The 18320-nt window shown below is 44.1% G+C and overlaps 1 protein-coding gene across 1 annotated transcript in view; it reads right to left on the reverse strand.

Moving 5' to 3' along the window:
* Positions 1–444: 444 nt before the first annotated feature.
* The window catches only part of LOC139263963 (uncharacterized), a 697384-nt gene continuing 679508 nt past the window's right edge, over positions 445–18320 (reverse strand). Inside the window, exon 11 of the mRNA XM_070880058.1 lies at positions 445–2385. Within this exon, the coding sequence (XP_070736159.1) occupies positions 2212–2385 (174 nt within the window). The 3' untranslated portion in view covers positions 445–2211. The remainder of the gene's footprint in view (positions 2386–18320) is intronic.

Genomic DNA, 18320 nt, shown 5'->3' on the forward strand with positions numbered 1-18320 from the left:
GCCCCTCTTTTTTTAATACCTACTTTTGTTTCATTTTATTTGACAGAAGAAACTTTATTCGCTAACTTTAAAAATTATTCGTTTTATGTTACCCGTTACCACACATGTTTTAACCAATTGCACAAATTCTAAATAGTAATATATAATCATGGAATTTGAAGATACTTTGTTCCAAGTTTTAGTCAGCTAACTTGTGTCTCATTACTTCTTATCTTCAAACCTACTTGTGATTGTTGGATATTTTTACCAGACAACTTAAATGAGGATAATCAACATAAATTATAGGGTTCAAAGTAATTAGTTTTCATTTAGGTATATTATTAAATGACACTAATCATCTAGGCAAACATAATGCGCTTAATTGGTAGTTTCCAATTTTATTATGTGATGATGAAAATGATTTCTATTTACAAAAGATTGCATATAAATATCAGTACATGTCCACATCATTTTGCAATCTACAATCTTCAAATGTTTATTCATTAATGATTAAACACAAATGTAAATCAAACTAACCTGGTCAGGATTATTTTCTTACAGGACAAAATGAAAATTATAAATGACTTATTTAATTTTACTATCTTAGAACTCAACTCATGAATCCAACCATGGAATTTCTAAATTGCACATTTCTAAAGATTACAGACCCTCAGAAGAAATGAAAATAAACCGAATACATTTCATATTTTTTATTATTCAAAACAGCATTAAGAAAAGTAAACCCAACTGGGAGACTCCCTGTATATAACTGAAGTTATATAGAAGATATGTAAAGTTATTCATTCCTTGACAATAACCAGAAGGTTCCTTTTTAAAAGGATCAACTGGGAGGAATTTTGCGCTAAAGAGAGGATACACTCAGCAGAAGAGAATTTACTTGCGATTGATAAGTGCTCTCAGCAAGCAAAAGATCTGCTCATCACCATTTTTGTCTAAGCTGCATTGAAACCCAGGTGTGCAGAAATGATGAACAGTGGCCAAGAATGACCTATCTTTATTTCTCATGTTTCCTGGCAGTTCATTGTTATCCTGTTATATATGGAAAGGTTGGGTCAGGTAAAGCAGAGTTCCAGAGAACTGGAATTACCACACATCTAAGCTAGTAACTAATTGATTTTGAGTGTATATAAAAAAAAAAATCAGGAACTTAATATACGTACTGCAGATACTTTGTTTGATGCCCTTTTTTCTGGTGAATGGATAAAATTTACTAAGTGATATTTAACTACTTACACAATTTATTCATCTTGTTTTGAGAACTAAATGTTGTTCAAAGGGAATAATTAGATATTCATTTGTATATCAGACTGTTTAATCTGATTAGAAAGCAACAGATGTATTTTGATTTAAGGATTTGTTTTTTCTTACAAATAATTTGATTTTATTATTAAATTGTTTTATTTGAGGAAATATAATTTAGTTTAACTGAAAACCTCAATGTGCCAAAAGAATTAACAAATGCTTTAAGTACGCTGCAAATCCATCAACATTGAAGAGAGAAAAGACAGGTTAACAATTTGGTTGGAGACCCCATCACAACTGTAATGATGAAGAAGCTCCACCCAAAGTCTTAACCCACCTTTTGGTTCTTAGACACTGATGGACTTGCTGTGTATTTTAAAACAATTTCTGTTTTCATTTCAGATTTCCAGATTGACAGTTTTTGTTTCAATCATGCCAAAAAATGTTAATTTGAAGACGATTTTTAGAAAGGATCCATTATAAATACACCAGGACATTTTAAAAAGTTCATTTTAAAGAGGCGCTGTAATGACATGCTTCTGGTTTTCAAGCCAGTATTATTTGCTTACAATAGCATCAGATGTAATAACATTGATGACATCATGTTGACATTGCTTTTGCACCATCTAGGTCAGCAGTAGAATGTCCACAGAGCATTTTTTGATTGTCCTGATTTTAATCATAGAATCTTTATTTGAAGATTTTGCTTCTTCAAGTAATAAACATCTTTATTGTAAAATTATGTCACATTCACACATATATTGAATTTTACTGAGCTGTTCAGAGTTCAGTGTTGCAAACAACATCATGCACAGATTGTCACCATGGTAACAGCTGAAACTGTTTTCGATGGTTGCAAGCAGACCTTCTCTACTCTTCCACCCCTCATAAAATGAGACACCTTATTTAAGCAACATAAAAGGTTTTTTTTTCATTTTTGGTAAAAGATATATTATCGAAATATTTATTTCAAAGTTCCATTTCTTCATCCTCACTGCTTTCTACAAAGTCATCCTTGATATTCTCAATGGGAAGTTTCTCATCGTCTGACAGGTCTGATTCTTCAGCAGGTCCCAACTCTGCCAGCAGCTGTTCTGTTTGCTCCAGCAGTGAGGAATCTTCACATTTCAGCTTCATATAAAGCTACAAAACACAAGGAAACATTGAACTGATAATATTTAACAGTACATCGACACACAATTCAGTTCATTAGAGCATATTACGTGCATTATTTTCAAAGTTACCACAAATTGAATTTTCTCCGAAATGAAAAACCTTCACTCAGAATAAGCTGGATTCTTCTCAAAAATAAAATGCATAAAGGTCCATCAGCAATTATAATGTGAAATCTTAGATTAACAATAGGCCCTCCATTAGGATTCAGTTCTGATGAACAGGCTACATCTGAAATAAAAAAACAGAAAATGCTAGAAACACACGGCAGCTCAAGCAGTATCAGTAAAGAGAAAAGACAAATTGGGGTATTTCACATGTTTTATTCTACTTTTGAAATGTTAACTTATCTTCTCTCCTGACGGCAGAGCTGCAAGTTGGTATAAAGAGCCAGGCCTGGGGTCATCTGGGTCAGATATGAGAGATTTCCAGTTTTTTTTTCCTTATGTCTTACCTTTTCCAAACCAGGGTACAGTTTTGCTTTTTAATACTTTCAAGAAATGAATACCAATCCTGAACAACATAATATTTAAACAGAATAATACTGAATTTTCAGCAGCAAATCGAAGGCACTAAAGTGTCCTAAAGGTGGGCAGGTCAGTCTTTATTCAGAATCACATGCTGCAAAGGAAAAAAGAAACAGCAGTATTATCTACATATGTTCCTTTGTCAATGTAACAAGTCACTGGCTTAAAGTAACTCGTAAATGAAGCTCTTTCAGGCATTTCTAAGAAAAGTACTAAAATGCAATATAAATTTCAGTCTTTCTTTTTTTTCCCAAATTGTGTGAATGTACTCTCATTGTGCAAAGCCTAAGGAGACAAAGACATGTTAATTTGTGTTAAAAGTGTGTTAAAAGGACAAGCCTGAAGGCTCTGTGCCTCAATGCGAGGATTATTCGGAATAAGGTGGACGAGTTAACTGCGCAGACAGCAGTTAACGGATATGATGTAATTGGCATCACGGAGACATGGCTCCAGGATGACCAAGGCTGGGAACTCAACATCCAGGGGTATTCAACATTTAGGAAGGATAAGCAGAGAGGAAAAGGAGGCGGGGTGGCATTGTTCGTTAAAGAGGAAATTAATGCAATAGTAAGGAGGGACATTAGCCTGAATGATGTGGAATCGGCATGGGTGGAGCTGCGGAATACCAAAAGGCAGAAAACGCAAGTGGGAGTTGTGTACAGACCACCAAACAGTAGTAGTGAGGTTGGGGACAGCATCAAACAAGAAATAAGGGATGTGTGCAATAAAGGTACAGCAGTTATCACGGGTGACTTTAATCTACATATTGATTGGGCGAACCAAACTGGTAACAATGCGGTGGAGGAGGATTTCCTGGAGTATATTAGGGATGGTTTTCTACACCAATATGTCGAGGAATTAACTAGAAAGCCGGCCATCCTAGACTGGGTGATGTGTAATGAGAAGGGACTAATTAGCAATCTTATTGTGCGAGGCCCCTTGGGGAAGAGTGACCATAATATGGTAGAATTCTTTATTAAGCTGGAGAGTGACACAGTTAATTCAGAGACTAGGGTCCTGAACTTAAGGAAAGGTAACTTCGACGGTATGAGGCATGAATTGGCTAGAATAGACTGGCAAAGGATACTTGAAGGGTTAACGGTGGATAAGGAATGGCAAACATTTAAAGATCACATGGATGAACTTCAGCAATTGTACATCCCTGTCTGGAGTAAAAATAAAACGGGAAGGTGGCTCAACCGTGGCTAAGGGAAATTAAGGATAGTGTTAAAACCAAGGAAGAGGCATATAAATTGGCTAGAAAAAGTAACAAACCTGAGGACTGGGAGAAATTTAGAATTCAACAGAGGAGGACTAAGGGTTTAATTAAGAGGGGGAAAATAGAATACGAGAGCAAGCTTGCAGGAAACATAAAAACTGACTGCAAAAGCTTCTATAGATATGTGAAGAGAAAAAGATGAGTGAAGACAAATGTGGGTCCCTTGCAGTCGGATTCAGGTGAATTTATAATGGGGAACAAAGAAATGGCAGACCAATTGAACAAATACTTTGCTTCTGTCTTCACGAAGGAAGACACAAATAACCTTCCGGAAGTACAGGGGACCGAGGGTCTAGTGAGAAGGAGGAACTGAAGGATATCCTTATTAGGTGGGAAATTGTTTTCAGGAAATTGATGGGATTGAAGGCCAATAAATCCTCTGGGCCTGATAGTCTGCATCCCAGAGTACTAAAGGAAGTGGCCCTAGAAATAGTGGATGCATTGTTGATCATTTTCCAACAGTCTATCGACTCTGGATCAGTTCCTATGGACTGGAGGGTAGCTAATGTAACACCACATTTTAAAAAAAGAGGGAGATAGAAAACGGGTAATTATAGACCGGTTAGCCTGACATCAGTAGTGGGGAAAATGTTGGAATCAATCATTAAGGATGAAGTAGCAGTGCATTTGGAAAGCAGTGACAGGATCGGTCCAAATCAGTATGGATTTATGAAACGGAAATCATGCTTGACGAATCTTCTGGAATTTTTTGAGGATGTAAGTAGCAGAGTGGATCAAGGAGAACCAGTGGATGTGGTGAATTTGGACTTTCAAAAGGCTTTTGACAAGGTCCCGCATAAGAGATTGGTGTGCAAAATCAAAGCGCATGGTATTGGGGGTAATGTACTGACATGGATAGAGAACTCATTGGCAGACAGGAAGCAGAGAGTCGAGATAACGGGTTCTTTTCAGAATGGCAGGCAGTGATTAGTGGAGTGCCGCAGGGCTCAGTGCTGGGACCCCAGCTCTTTACAATATATATTAACGATTTGGATGAAGGAATTGAGTGTAATATTCCAAGTTTGCAGATGACATTAAACTGGGTGGCAGTGTGAGCTGTGAGGGGGATGCTAAGAGGCTGCAGGGTGACTTGGACAGGTTAGGTGAGTGGGCAAATGCATGGCAGATGCAGTATAATGTGAATAAATGTGAGGTTATCCATTTTGGGGCAAAAACACGAAGGCAGAATATTATCTGAATGGCGGCAGATTAGGAAAAGGGGAGGTGCAATGAGACTTGGGAGTCATGGTTCATCAGTCATTGAAGGTTGGCATGCAGGTACAGCAGGCGGTGAAGAAGGCAAATGGTATGTTGGCCTTCATAGCTGGGGGATTTGATATAGGAGCAGGGAGGTCTTACTGCAGTTGTACAGGGCCTTAGTGAGGCCTCACCTGGAATGTTGTATTCAGTTTTGGTCTCCTAATCTGAGGAAGGACGGTTCTTGCTATTGAGGGAGTGCAGCGAAGGTTCACCAGACTGATTCCAGGGATGGCTGGACTGTCATATGAGGAGAGACTGGATCAACTGGGCCTTTATTCACTGGAGTTTAGAAGGATGAGGGTGGATCTCATTGAAACGTAAAAGATTCTGACGGGACTGGACAGGTTAGATGCGGGAAGAATATTCCCAATGTTGTGGAAGTCCAGAACCAGGGGACATAGTCTTAGGATAAGGGGTAGGCCATTTAGGACTGAGATGAGGCGAAACTTCTTCACTCAGAGAGTTTTTAACCTGTGGAATTCCCTGCCGCAGAGAGTTGTTGATGTCAGTTCATTGGATATATTCAAGAGGGAGTTAGATATGGCCCTTACGGCTAAGGGGATCAAGGGGTATGGAGAGAAAGCAGGAAAGGGGTACTGAGGGAATTATCAGTCATGATTTATTTGAATGGTGGTGCAAGCTCTAAGGGCCAAATGGGCTACTCCTGCACCTATTTTCTATGTTTCTGTGTAATTTCCAGTAGTGTCTAAGTACTTCTTAGTAAAGAGGCAATATTCCTTAACTACCAGTAAACCTCTGCAAAATAAAAACGCATGATAGGAAAAATATTTTTCAATCATTAATAATAAGTGGCGCAGAAAATTCAATAATCCTGCTCAGATCACCACTGGCCAGAACTGAATGAACAAGGGCAGAGTGTTTCCTGCCACTTACAGCTAGATGATGTTCCCCATTGTACATGTAAATGTAAATGAGTTCACTGTTGTGCCCTTCATTCCACCTCATCTGCAGCCAGAATTAAGTTTGATGAATGCGTACATAAAAACAAAAACTGCAAAAAATTGTAGCCAATACAAGTAGACGTATTTCTGTGCCTATGTGGCCGTAAGTGACCCACAAGTTCTGGGTTTACACATGGGCTGCTTGACAGATCCTCCGTATTCCCGGGAAATGGACATTCGTTGGCAGAGAGTTGGCCTCTTTCCCCAAACCTTGCCCAGCGAATGAACATGAAACTCTTACGCTCGGTAAAAGCAGCCGTAAGGCCTTCTTTTACCAGGGTAAGGGTGGAAATAAATATTAAAATAATTTAAAAAAAATCATTTTAACATTCAAAAACCGTTAAAATTAGTTTGTGATATTTTTGGCCCCTTAAAAAATGTTTACATTTATTATTTTTAAATTTAATTTTTGTTTTAAATGTTTAATAAAATTGTATTTTAATTCATTTTAAACATGCAATGATTTTTTAATTTCAAGGTTGTGTACACTTATTTTTTGTGATTCCTAATAAGCTTATGGGGATTCTGTACGTAAATGGAATCCCCATAAGCATATTGGGAAGCCCCTTTCTGATTGGTTGGGTTGATCCACATGATCCCAGGACGCTTGCGAACCGCCTGCATCCCTGGGATACATGGGTCTCTACGCAGGCGTACGCTTAGAGGCCCAGGACCGCGGGACTCCGTGGATTCAAAGCCATCAGGTAGGTGCATAAATTTATTGCGGTTATTGCGCCCGTGGGAAGCCTCTGACCGCAGATTCAGGCCCATTACATCTGATTGTGCAATTATATTGCCATTTTCAGTAATTTGTGAAGGAGCCCAAGTAGTTATCCAACCAGTTCACAGTTTGCTTTTACACAATGGCGAAAAAAGAATGGAGCATTTTATCAGCATTTATAATAATGCCAGGAATGGTGGTATCGAATGGTGGTATGGAGTAGTGGTATGGAGTAGTGGTATGGAATGGTGGTATGGAGTAGTGGCATGGAATGGTGGTATGGAGTGGTGGTATGGAGTAGTGGTATGGTGTGGTGGTATGGAGTAGTGGTATGGAATGGTGGTATGGAATGGTGGTATGGAATGGTGGTATGGAATGGTGGTATGGAGTGGTGGTATGGAATGGTGGTATGGAATGGTGGTATGGAGTAGTGGTATGGAATGGTGGTATGGAGTAGTGGCATGGAATGGTGGTATGGAGTGGTGGTATGGAATGGTGGTATGGAGTAGTGGTATGGAATGGTGGTATGGAGTAGTGGCATGGAATGGTGGTATGGAGTGGTGGTATGGAATGGTGGTATGGAGTAGTGGTATGGAATGGTGGTATGGAGTAGTGGCATGGAGTAGTGGTATGGAATGGTGGTATGGAGTAATGGTGTGGAATGGTGGTATGGAGTAGTGGCATGAAGTAGTGGAATGGAATGATGGTATGGAGTAGTGGCATGGTGTGGTGGCATGGAGTGGTGGTATGGAATGGTGGTATGGAATGGTGGTATGGAGTAGTGGTATGGAATGGTGGTGTGGAATGGTGGTATGGAATGGTGGTATGGAGTGGTGGTATGGAGTAGTGGTATGGAATGGTGGTATGGAGTAGTGGTATGGAATGGTGGTATGGAGTAGTGGTATGGAATGGTGGTATGGAGTGGTAGTATGGAGTAGTGGTATGGAATGGTGGTATGGAGTAGTGGTATGGAGTAGTGGTATGGAATGGTGGTATGGAGTAGTGGTATTGAATAGTGGTATGGAGTAGTGGCATGGTGTGGTGGCATGGAGTGGTGGTATGCAATGGTGGTATGGAGTAGTGGTATGGAATGGTAGTATGGAGTGGTGGTATGGAGTAGTGGTATGGAATGGTGGTATGGAGTGGTGGTATGGAATGGTGGTATGGAGTAGTGGTATGGAATGGTGGTATGGAGTAGTGGTATGGAATGGTGGTATGGAGTGGTGGTATGGAATGGTGGTATGGAGTAGTGGTATGGAGTGGTGGTATGGAATGGTGGTATGGAGTAGTGGTATGGAATGGTGGTATGGAGTGGTGGTATGGAATGGTGGTATGGAGTAGTGGTATGGAATGGTGGTATGGAGTAGTGGTATGGAGTGGTGGTATGGAATGGTGGTATGGAGTGGTGGTATGGAATGGTGGTATGGAGTAGTGGTATGGAGTGGTGGTATGGAATGGTGGTATGGAGTAGTGGTATGGAATGGTGGTATGGAGTAGTGGCATGGTGTGGTGACATGGAGTGGTGGTATGGAATGGTGGTATGGAGTGGTGGTATGGAGTAGTGGCATGGTGTGGTGACATGGAGTGGTGGTATGGAATGGTGGTATGGAGTGGTAGTATGGAGTAGTGGTATGGAATGGTGGTATGGAATGGTGGTATGGAGTAGTGGTATGGAATGGTGGTATGGAATGGTGGTATGGAGTAGTGGTATGAAGTAGTGGAATGGAATGATGGTATGGAGTAGTGGCATGGTGTGGTGGCATGGAGTGGTGGTATGGAATGGTGGTATGGAATGGTGGTATGGAATGGTGGTATGGAATGGTGGTATGGAGTAGTGGTATGGAATGGTGGTGTGGAATGGTGGTATGGAATGGTGGTATGGGGTGGTGGTATGGAGTAGTGGTATGGAATGGTGGTATGGAGTAGTGGTATGGAATGGTGGTATGGAGTAGTGGTATGGAATGGTGGTATGGAGTGGTAGTATGGAGTAGTGGTATGGAATGGTGGTATGGAGTAGTGGTATGGAGTAGTGGTATGGAATGGTGGTATGGAGTAGTGGTATTGAATAGTGGTATGGAGTAGTGGCATGGTGTGGTGGCATGGAGTGGTGGTATGCAATGGTGGTATGGAGTAGTGGTATGGAATGGTAGTATGGAGTGGTGGTATGGAGTAGTGGTATGGAGTGGTGGTATGGAATGGTGGTATGGAGTAGTGGTATGGAATGGTGGTATGGAGTGGTGGTATGGAATGGTGGTATGGAGTAGTGGTATTGAGTGGTGGTATGGAATGGTGGTATGGAGTAGTGGTATGGAATGGTGGTATGGAGTAGTGGCATGGTGTGGTGACATGGAGTGGTGGTATGGAATGGTGGTATGGAGTGGTAGTATGGAGTAGTGGTATGGAATGGTGGTATGGAATGGTGGTATGGAGTAGTGGTATTGAGTGGTGGTATGGAATGGTGGTATGGAGTAGTGGTATGGAATGGTGGTATGGAGTAGTGGCATGGTGTGGTGACATGGAGTGGTGGTATGGAATGGTGGTATGGAGTGGTAGTATGGAGTAGTGGTATGGAATGGTGGTATGGAATGGTGGTATGGAGTAGTGGTATGGAATGGTGGTATGGAATGGTGGTATGGAGTAGTGGTATGGAATGGTGGTATGGAGTAGTGGTATGGAGTAGTGCTATGGAATGGTGGTATGGAGTAGTGGTATTGAATAGTGGTATGGAGTAGTGGCATGGTGTGGTGGCATGGAGTGGTGGTATGCAATGGTGGTATGGAGTAGTGGTATGGAATGGTAGTATGGAGTGGTGGTATGGAGTAGTGGTATGGAGTAGTGGTATGGAATGGTGGTATGGAGTGCTGGTATGGAGTAGTGCTATGGAATGGTGGTATGGAGTAGTGGTATTGAATAGTGGTATGGAGTAGTGGCATGGTGTGGTGGCATGGAGTGGTGGTATGGAGTGGTGGTATGGAGTAGTGGTATGGAATGGTAGTATGGAGTGGTGGTATGGAATGGTGGTATGGAGTAGTGGTATTGAATAGTGGTATGGAGTAGTGGCATGGTGTGGTGGCATGGAGTGGTGGTATGCAATGGTGGTATGGAGTAGTGGTATGGAATGGTAGTATGGAGTGGTGGTATGGAGTAGTGGTATGGAGTAGTGGTATGGAATGGTGGTATGGAGTGGTGGTATGGAATGGTGGTATGGCATAGTGGTATGGAATGGTGGTATGGAATGGTGGTATGGAGTAGTGGTATGGAATGGTGGTCTGGAGTAGTGGCATGAAGTAGTGGAATGGAATGATGGTATGGAGTAGTGGCATGGTGTGGTGGCATGGAGTGGTGGTATGGAATAGTGGTATGGAATGGTGGTATGGAGTAGTGGTATGGAATGGTGGTGTGGAATGGTGGTATGGAATGGTGGTATGGAGTGGTGGTATGGAGTAGTGGTATGGAATGGTGGTATGGAGTAGTGGTATGGAATGGTGGTATGGAGTAGTGGTATGGAATGATGGTATGGAGTAGTGGCATGGTGTGGTGGCATGGAGTGGTGGTATGGAATGGTGGTATGGAGTGGTAGTATGGAGTAGTGGTATGGAATGGTGGTATGGAATGGTGGTATGGAGTAGTGGTATGGAATGGTGGTATGGAATGGTGGTATGGAGTAGTGGTATGGAATGGTGGTATGGAGTAGTGGTATGGAGTGGTGGTATGGAGTAGTGGTATGGAGTAGTGGCATGGAGTGCTGACATGGAGTAGTGGCATGTTTGTGATAGTCACCGCAGAGCTGAAGAAAATCTTTATGAGTGGCCTCATGGAAAGGTCTTCGTTTCAGTCTGATCATCTGGGGAAAATAGCGAGCTGAGCCAGAACATATTCCACAAGATAGACCACTCACAGCAAGCTTGACTACTCGAGTACCTCGTAGCAACTGGTTAAATGGTATCATTAACAAATGGTTGATGCTCTAAACACACAAATGGTGTCTAATGCCGCAGGGGTAGGTAGTGTGAGACAAGGGGTAAACATTAAGAAAGCAATATTTATGCTGAATCCATCCACATTGACAGGCTATATAGATGTGGTATCTCTGTTGGCTCTCAGAGGTCTATGAGTTTGAGCTGTTTCAGTTCAGTTCCTCTCAAGTATGGGCCCACAATTCACCTACATTTCTAATCTCATTTATAGAAAAACCAAAAGTATAACAAATGTGGAATTTGCAACAGGAATGCTTCACTGAAGTTGGAGTTAAGGAGCATCACTGGAACTGAGCAAAGAGAGCTTTACTCTCCATGTGGCCTGGGGGTAGAAAATAGAAAGTGAGAACTATCATGATGAAAAATAAAAAGCTGCAGCAAAAAAAAATTAATACCTTGACTACCGTGAAAAATTATACTTCAGCACAGTAATATGAAAGCGAATATGGCCATGGGGCAACTGAGAGGGCTGGCAACTAGATCCGTTGTATGTCATAAGAACATAAGAAATAGGAGCAGTCGGCCATTTGGCCCCTCAAGCCTGCTCAGCCATTCAATAAGATCATGGCTGATCTGATCATGGACTCAGCTCCACTTCCCTGCCCGCTCCCCATAACCCTTTATTCCCCTATCGCTCAAAAATCTGTCTATCTCTGCCTTAAATATATTCAATGACCCAGCCACCTCAGCTCTCTGGGGCAGAGAATTCCATAAATTTACAACCCTTTGAGAGAAGAAATTCTTTCTCATCTCAGTTTTAAATGGGTGGCCCCTTATTCTGAGACTATGTCCCCTAGTTTTAGTTCCCCCTGTGAGTGGAAATATCCACCTTGTCGAGTCCCCTCAATATTTTATATGTTTCGATAAGATCACCCCTCATTCTTCTGAAGGTTCCCAACCTACTGAACCTACCTTCATAAGTCAACCCCCTCATCTCCGGAATCAACCTAATGAACCTTCTCTGAACAGCTTCCAATGCAAGTATATCCTTTCTTAAATACGGAGACCAAAACTGTACGCATTACTCCAGGCCTCACCAATACCCTGTACAGTTGTAGCAGGACTTCTCTGCTTTTATATTCTATCCCCTTTCCAATAAAGGCCAACATTCCATTTGCCTTCCTGATTACTTGCTGTACCTGCATACTCATATTTATATTTCATGCACAAGGACCCCCACGTCCCTCTGTACTACAGCAGTTTGCAATTTTTCTCCATTTAAATTATAATTTGCTTTTCTATTTTTTCAGCCAAAGTGCTGCAAAGTGGCTAACTGGTCTATAGATTCCTGCTTTTTGTCTGCCTCCTTTTTTAAATTTGCAATTTTCCAATCCGCTGGGACTGCCCCAGAATTCAGGGAATTTTGGTAGATTACAATCAATGCATCCACTATCTCTGCAGCCACTTCTTTTAAGACATTAGGATGTAAGCCATCAGGTCCAGGGGACTTGTCCGCCTTTACTCCCATCATTTAACCAAGTACTACTTCATTAGTGATAGTGATTGTATTAAGTTCCTCCCTCTCTATAGCCCCTTCATTATCCACTATTGGGATGTTTTTAGTATCTTCTACTGTGAAGACCGATACAAAATATTTGTTCAACGTCTCTGCCATTTCCCTGTTCTCCATTATTAATTCCCCAGTCTCATCCTCTAGGGGACCAACATTTACTTTAGCCACTCTTTTCCTTTTTATGTACCTGTAGAAATTCTTACTATCTATTTTTATATTCCATGCCAGTTTACTTTCATAATCTATGTTTGTTGTGTCCTTACACACTACAGCAAATCAACAAGGCACATACTGGAGACAAGGTCACTATGTGACCTGTACCTTTATTCACAGGACCAAGGAGTGCTGACGCTGCATGGGATCTCCCTTATATACCTGGATGACCAGGTGAGGAGTGTCTCCCACAAGTTCATCCCCTGTGGTCAAGGTGTGCATTTCTCAGGTGTATACAGTGTACAGTGTTGTTACATAAAGGTTACAGTTATGTGAAGGTTACAAACATGACATCACCTCCCCCCAACGTCTTTGGATCAAAGATTGAGTCTTTCAGGCGGTCGACACTCTCTCGTGGAGCGCCGCAGTTGGGGCTCTGGTTGTTGAGCCTTGGCATGCGTCTTTGTCACCTGTGGTGATTCCGGCTCGTCCGGGCTGACCGCAAGGACTGTGCATGCTGCTGATGGTTCTTGTTGCTCGTTCACTGGTGGTGGTGTGGGCAGCATCTCATGATTTTCCTCAGTGGGTCTATGCTGAACCTTTTTTTAACTTGGTCCAGATGCTTGCGGCATATCTGCCCATTGTTGAGTCTGACCACTATGACCCTATTCCCCTCTTTACCAATTACAGTACCCTCAAGCCACTTGGGCCGCACAGTGTGATTAAGAACAAATACAGGGTCATCGATTTCTATCCATCTCCCCTTTGAGTTACGGTCGTGGCACTCATTTTGGGACTGGCGCTTGCCCTCAACAATGTCTGACAAGACTGAATGAATGAGGGACAGCCGAGTTTTAGTGTACGTTTCATGAGTAGTTCCGCTGGCGGGACTCCCGTGAGCAAATGCGGTCGGGACCTGTCGGCCAGCAGGGGGCGCGATAGATGGTATTGAAGGGAGGGTCCTTGCTTTATGATTTGGACCGCTCGTTCCGCCTGGCCATTGGAAGCCGGCTTGAAAGGCGCTGTCCTGACATGTTTGATGCCATTACCTGACATGAACTCCCGGAATTCATAGCTAGTGAAACACGGGCCGTTGTCGCTAACTAGGATGTCTGGCAAGCTGTGGGTCGCAAAGACCGCATGCAGACTCTCCACTGTGATGGATGACATGCACGAATTCAATATGATGCATTCGATCCATTTCGAGTACGAATCAACAAAAATGAGGAACATTTTTCCCATGAACGGGCTCGCGTAGTCTACGTGACCATGGCTTGGTGGGCCAGGACCACGGGCTGAGTGGGGTCTCCCTGAGGGCATTGCCCAGCTGGGCACACGTCGTGCACCTGCGAACACAGTGTTCCAGGTCTGCATCAATTCCCGGCCACTATACATGTGACCGGGCAATGGCCTTCATAAGCACGATGCCTGGGTGCTCGCTGTGGAGTTCCCTGATGAATGCTTTCCTACCCCTCTGGGGCGTGACTACCCGGCTGCCCCATAGTAGGCAGTCGGCTTGGATGGAGAGTTCATCCATCCATCTGTGAAACGGTCTGACCTCTTCAGGGCATGCTCCGTGTGCGGGCGCCCAATCCCCAGTCAGGACACATTTCTTAATCAGAGATAGGAGGGGATCTCTGTTTGTCCAGGTTTTGATCTGGTGGGCTGTGATGGGGAGCCTGCGCTGTCAAAGGCATCGACAGCCATGACCATCTCTGCGCTTTGCTCCACTGCCCCCTCAGTGGTGGCCAGTGGAAGCCTGCTGAGCGCGTCAGCGCAATTTTCGGTGCCTGGCTGGTGCCGTATGGTGTAGTCGTACGCAGCCAGCGTGAGAGCCCATCGCTGTATGCGAGCTGACGCATTGGCATTGACAGCTTTGCTGTTGGACAGCAGGAATGTTAACGGCTTGTGGTCCGTTTATAACTCGAACCTTCTGCCAAAAAGGTACTGGTGCATCTTTTTCACCCCGTAGACACATGCGAGTGCTTCCTTTTCAACCATTCCATACCCCTTTGTGCTTGGGAGAGCAACCTAGGCATAAGCCACAGGTTGGAGTTGGCCCTCATCATTACTCTGTTGCAACACGCACCGAACCCCATAGGATGATGCATCGCATGTCAAAACCAATTTCTTACAGGGGTCGTACAGGGTCAATAACTTATAGAACAAAGCAGGTTCCGCGCCCGATTGAAAGCCCGTTCCTGACAGTCCACCCAAAACCAATCGCAACCCTTACGCAGGAGCACGTGTAGCGGTTCCAGCAATGTACTTAAGTTCGGTAGAAAGTTCCCAAAATAGTTCAATGGTCCCAGAAATGAACGCAACTCTGATGTGTTGCCGGGCCTGGGCGCGCGACGGATCGCCTCCGTTTTGGATTCGGTGGGCCGGATCCTGTCTGCGGCAACCCTCCTGCCCAAAAGCTCGACCTCTGGGACCAAAAACACACACTTGGATTTCTTTAGTTGCAGGCCTACCTGGTCCAGTCGGCGTAGCACCTCCTCCAGGTTGTGTAGGTGTTCTTCGGTGTCTCGACCCGTGGTAAGGATGTCGTCCTGAAATGCGATTGTTCCGGAGATGGATTTGAGCAGGCTTTCCATGTTCCTCTGAAAGATAGCGGCTGCTGAACGAATGCCAAATGGACACCTGTTGTAGGCAAACAGCCCCTTGTGCGTGGTGATGGGTGGTCAGTAGCTTGGATTCTTCGGTCAGTTCCTGGGTGATGAAGGCTGAAGTGAGGTCCAACTTGGTGAACAGCTTGCCGCCTGCCAGCGTGGCAAAAAGATCCTCCGCTCTCGGAAGCGGGTATTGGTCCTGAAGGGACACGGTTGATGGTGGCCTTGTAGTCGCCACAGATCCTGACTGAGCCATCCGTTTTTAGGACAGGGACGATGGGGCTTGCCCAGTCGCTGAATTCAACGGGCAAAATTATGCCCTCTCTTAGCAACCTGTCCAACTCACTCTCAGTTTTCTCCCGCATCACATACGGCACAGCTCTGGCTTTGTGGTGCACTGGTGTGGCATCCAGGGTGATGCGTATCACTACTTTGGTGCCTTTGAAAGTCCCGACGCCAGATTGAAATAATGACTCTAACTTTTGTAGGACCTGTGAGCATGCACTTCGCTCCACAGATGAAATGGCATGCACATTCCCCCCATTTCCAGTTCATCTCGGCTAGCCAGCTCCTCCCCAAAAGCGCGGGACCATTTCCCGGGACAATCCAGAGTGGCAGCCGGTTCTGAGATCCATTATGTGTGACCACCAACATTGCACTGCCTAGCACTGGGATGATCTCTTTGGTGTACGTCCGTAATTGCGTGTCAATGCGTTCTAGTTTGGGTCTGCTAGCTCTGAGTGGCCACAGTTTATCGAATTGTTGGACACTCATAAGTGACTGGCTGGCCCCTGTGTCCAGCTCCATGTGTACCAGGATGCCGTTGAACAGTACTCTCATCATCATAGGTGGCATCTTTGTGTATGAGCTGTGGATGTTTGCCACTTGGACCCGCTGAACTTCAACGTCCATTGCTGTGTCCCAAGCATTACCCTGCCTGGCAGATCCCTCTTGTGGTTCCTCCACTTCGTAAACCAGCTGCAGGCTTCCTGCACATCCTGGCTAAATGTCCACTCAAGTTACAATTTCTGCAGAAGAATTGTTGAAACCTGCAGGTTTTTGCAGCATGTCTGCCCCCGCACCTCCAGCATGAGCTGAGATTGTTGTGAACAAAAGAGCTGTTGCCAGGCATTCCTCTCTGATTGTCTCTTTGATTACTCTTGAGCACTCTGTTTGTGGGTGTCAATGGCCCCATCTCGGGACGTATTGTCCCTTGTGATGGTGTAAATGTCCGCTCAACCTGGCATTGTCTCTGTTGAGGACCCACCCTAGAGTCTGTTACTGCCTGGTTGGTGTCGAATTGCCCTTGCCTGCCTGCAGGGTTCTGTGTCGCGTTTATCATATTAACTCCCTGCTCCATCGCCATGTTGGGAGCAGAGTTGCGCGCGTATATGATCTTGGTTTCCTCCTTCCCCGCCATGAAGGTTTGAGCCATCAACGCCGCTGCTTCCAAGGTCAAGTCCTTGGTCTCAATTAGCTTCCTAAAAATCCCAGCATGACCAATGCCCTCAATGAAGAAATCCAGTAACATCTCCCCCATGCAGACATCTGTGAACTTACAGAGGCTGGCCAAGTGCCAAACGTCTGCAACGAAGTCCAGTATGCTCTGCCCTTCCCGACGTCGGTGCATATAGAACTCGCCGGTTTGTGGTGCTCACCGATCGGTTTGCTGAGCTCCTTGAAGATCTTGTCCGCCAGCTTCTCGGGTGCGAGCAGGTCTTTCATCAGCGCGTACGTCTTAGGTCCACAGCTGGTCAGTAGATGCACCCTTCGCTTGTCAGCCGCTGCCGCTGCCGCTCCCAGCCAGTCCTTTGTGACAAAGCTCTGCTGGAGCCTCTCAATGAAATCGTCCCAGTCCTCACCAACACAGTACCGTTCCTCTGTGCTACCGGTGGCCATTCTCTTGAGTCGTTGATTCCCGTTTCTCGTCACCAAATGTTGTGTCTTTACACGCTGCAGCAAATCAACACGAGGCACATACTGGAGACAAGGTCACTCTGTGACCTGTACCTTTATTCACAGGAACAAGGAGTGATGACCCTGCGTGGAACCTCCCTTTATATACCTGGCTGACCAGGTGAGGAGTGTCTCCCACAAGTTCACCCCCTGTGGTCAAGGTGAGCATTTCTCAGGTGTATACAGTGTACAGTGTTGTTACATAAAGGTTACAGTTATGTGAAGGTTACAAACATGTCAATCTTCCCTCTCTTTATCATTTTTTTAGTTGTTCTTTGCTGGCTTTTAAAAGTTTCCCAATCCTCTGGCCTCCCACTAGTCTTGGCCTTTGTTTGCACTTTGATACCATCCCTTATTTCCTTAGTTAGCCATGGATGGTTATCCTTTCTCTTACAGTCTTTCCTTCTCATTGGGATATATTTATGTTGCGATTTATGAAATATCTCCTTAAATGTCTGTCACTGCTCATCAACCGTCCCATACTTTAATCTATTTTCCCTGTCCACTTTAGCCAACTCTGCCTTCATATCTTTGTAGTCTCCTTTATTTAAGCTTAGGACACTGGTTTGAGATCCAACTTTCTCACCCTCCAACTGAATTTGAAATTCAACCGTGTTATGGTTACTCATTCCTGGAGGATCCTTTACTCGGAGATCATTTATGAATCTTGACTCATTACACAGTACCAGATCTAAGAGAGCCTGCTCCCTGGTTGGTTCTGCAAAGTACCATCCCGGATACAGTCTATGAACTCTTCCTCAATTTGCTTTGTCCAATCAATATGAAGGTTAAAATCGCCTATGATTATTGTCGTTCCTTGTTTACAAGCCTCCATTATTTCTTAATTTATACTCCATCCAACAGTGTAGGTACTGTTAGGGGGCGTACAGACTACACACACCAGCGACTTTTTCCTTTTATAATTCCTCATCTCCACCCAAACTG

Source organism: Pristiophorus japonicus, chromosome 5 (genome assembly GCF_044704955.1).
Source record: "Pristiophorus japonicus isolate sPriJap1 chromosome 5, sPriJap1.hap1, whole genome shotgun sequence".
Taxonomy (NCBI): domain Eukaryota; kingdom Metazoa; phylum Chordata; class Chondrichthyes; family Pristiophoridae; genus Pristiophorus; species Pristiophorus japonicus.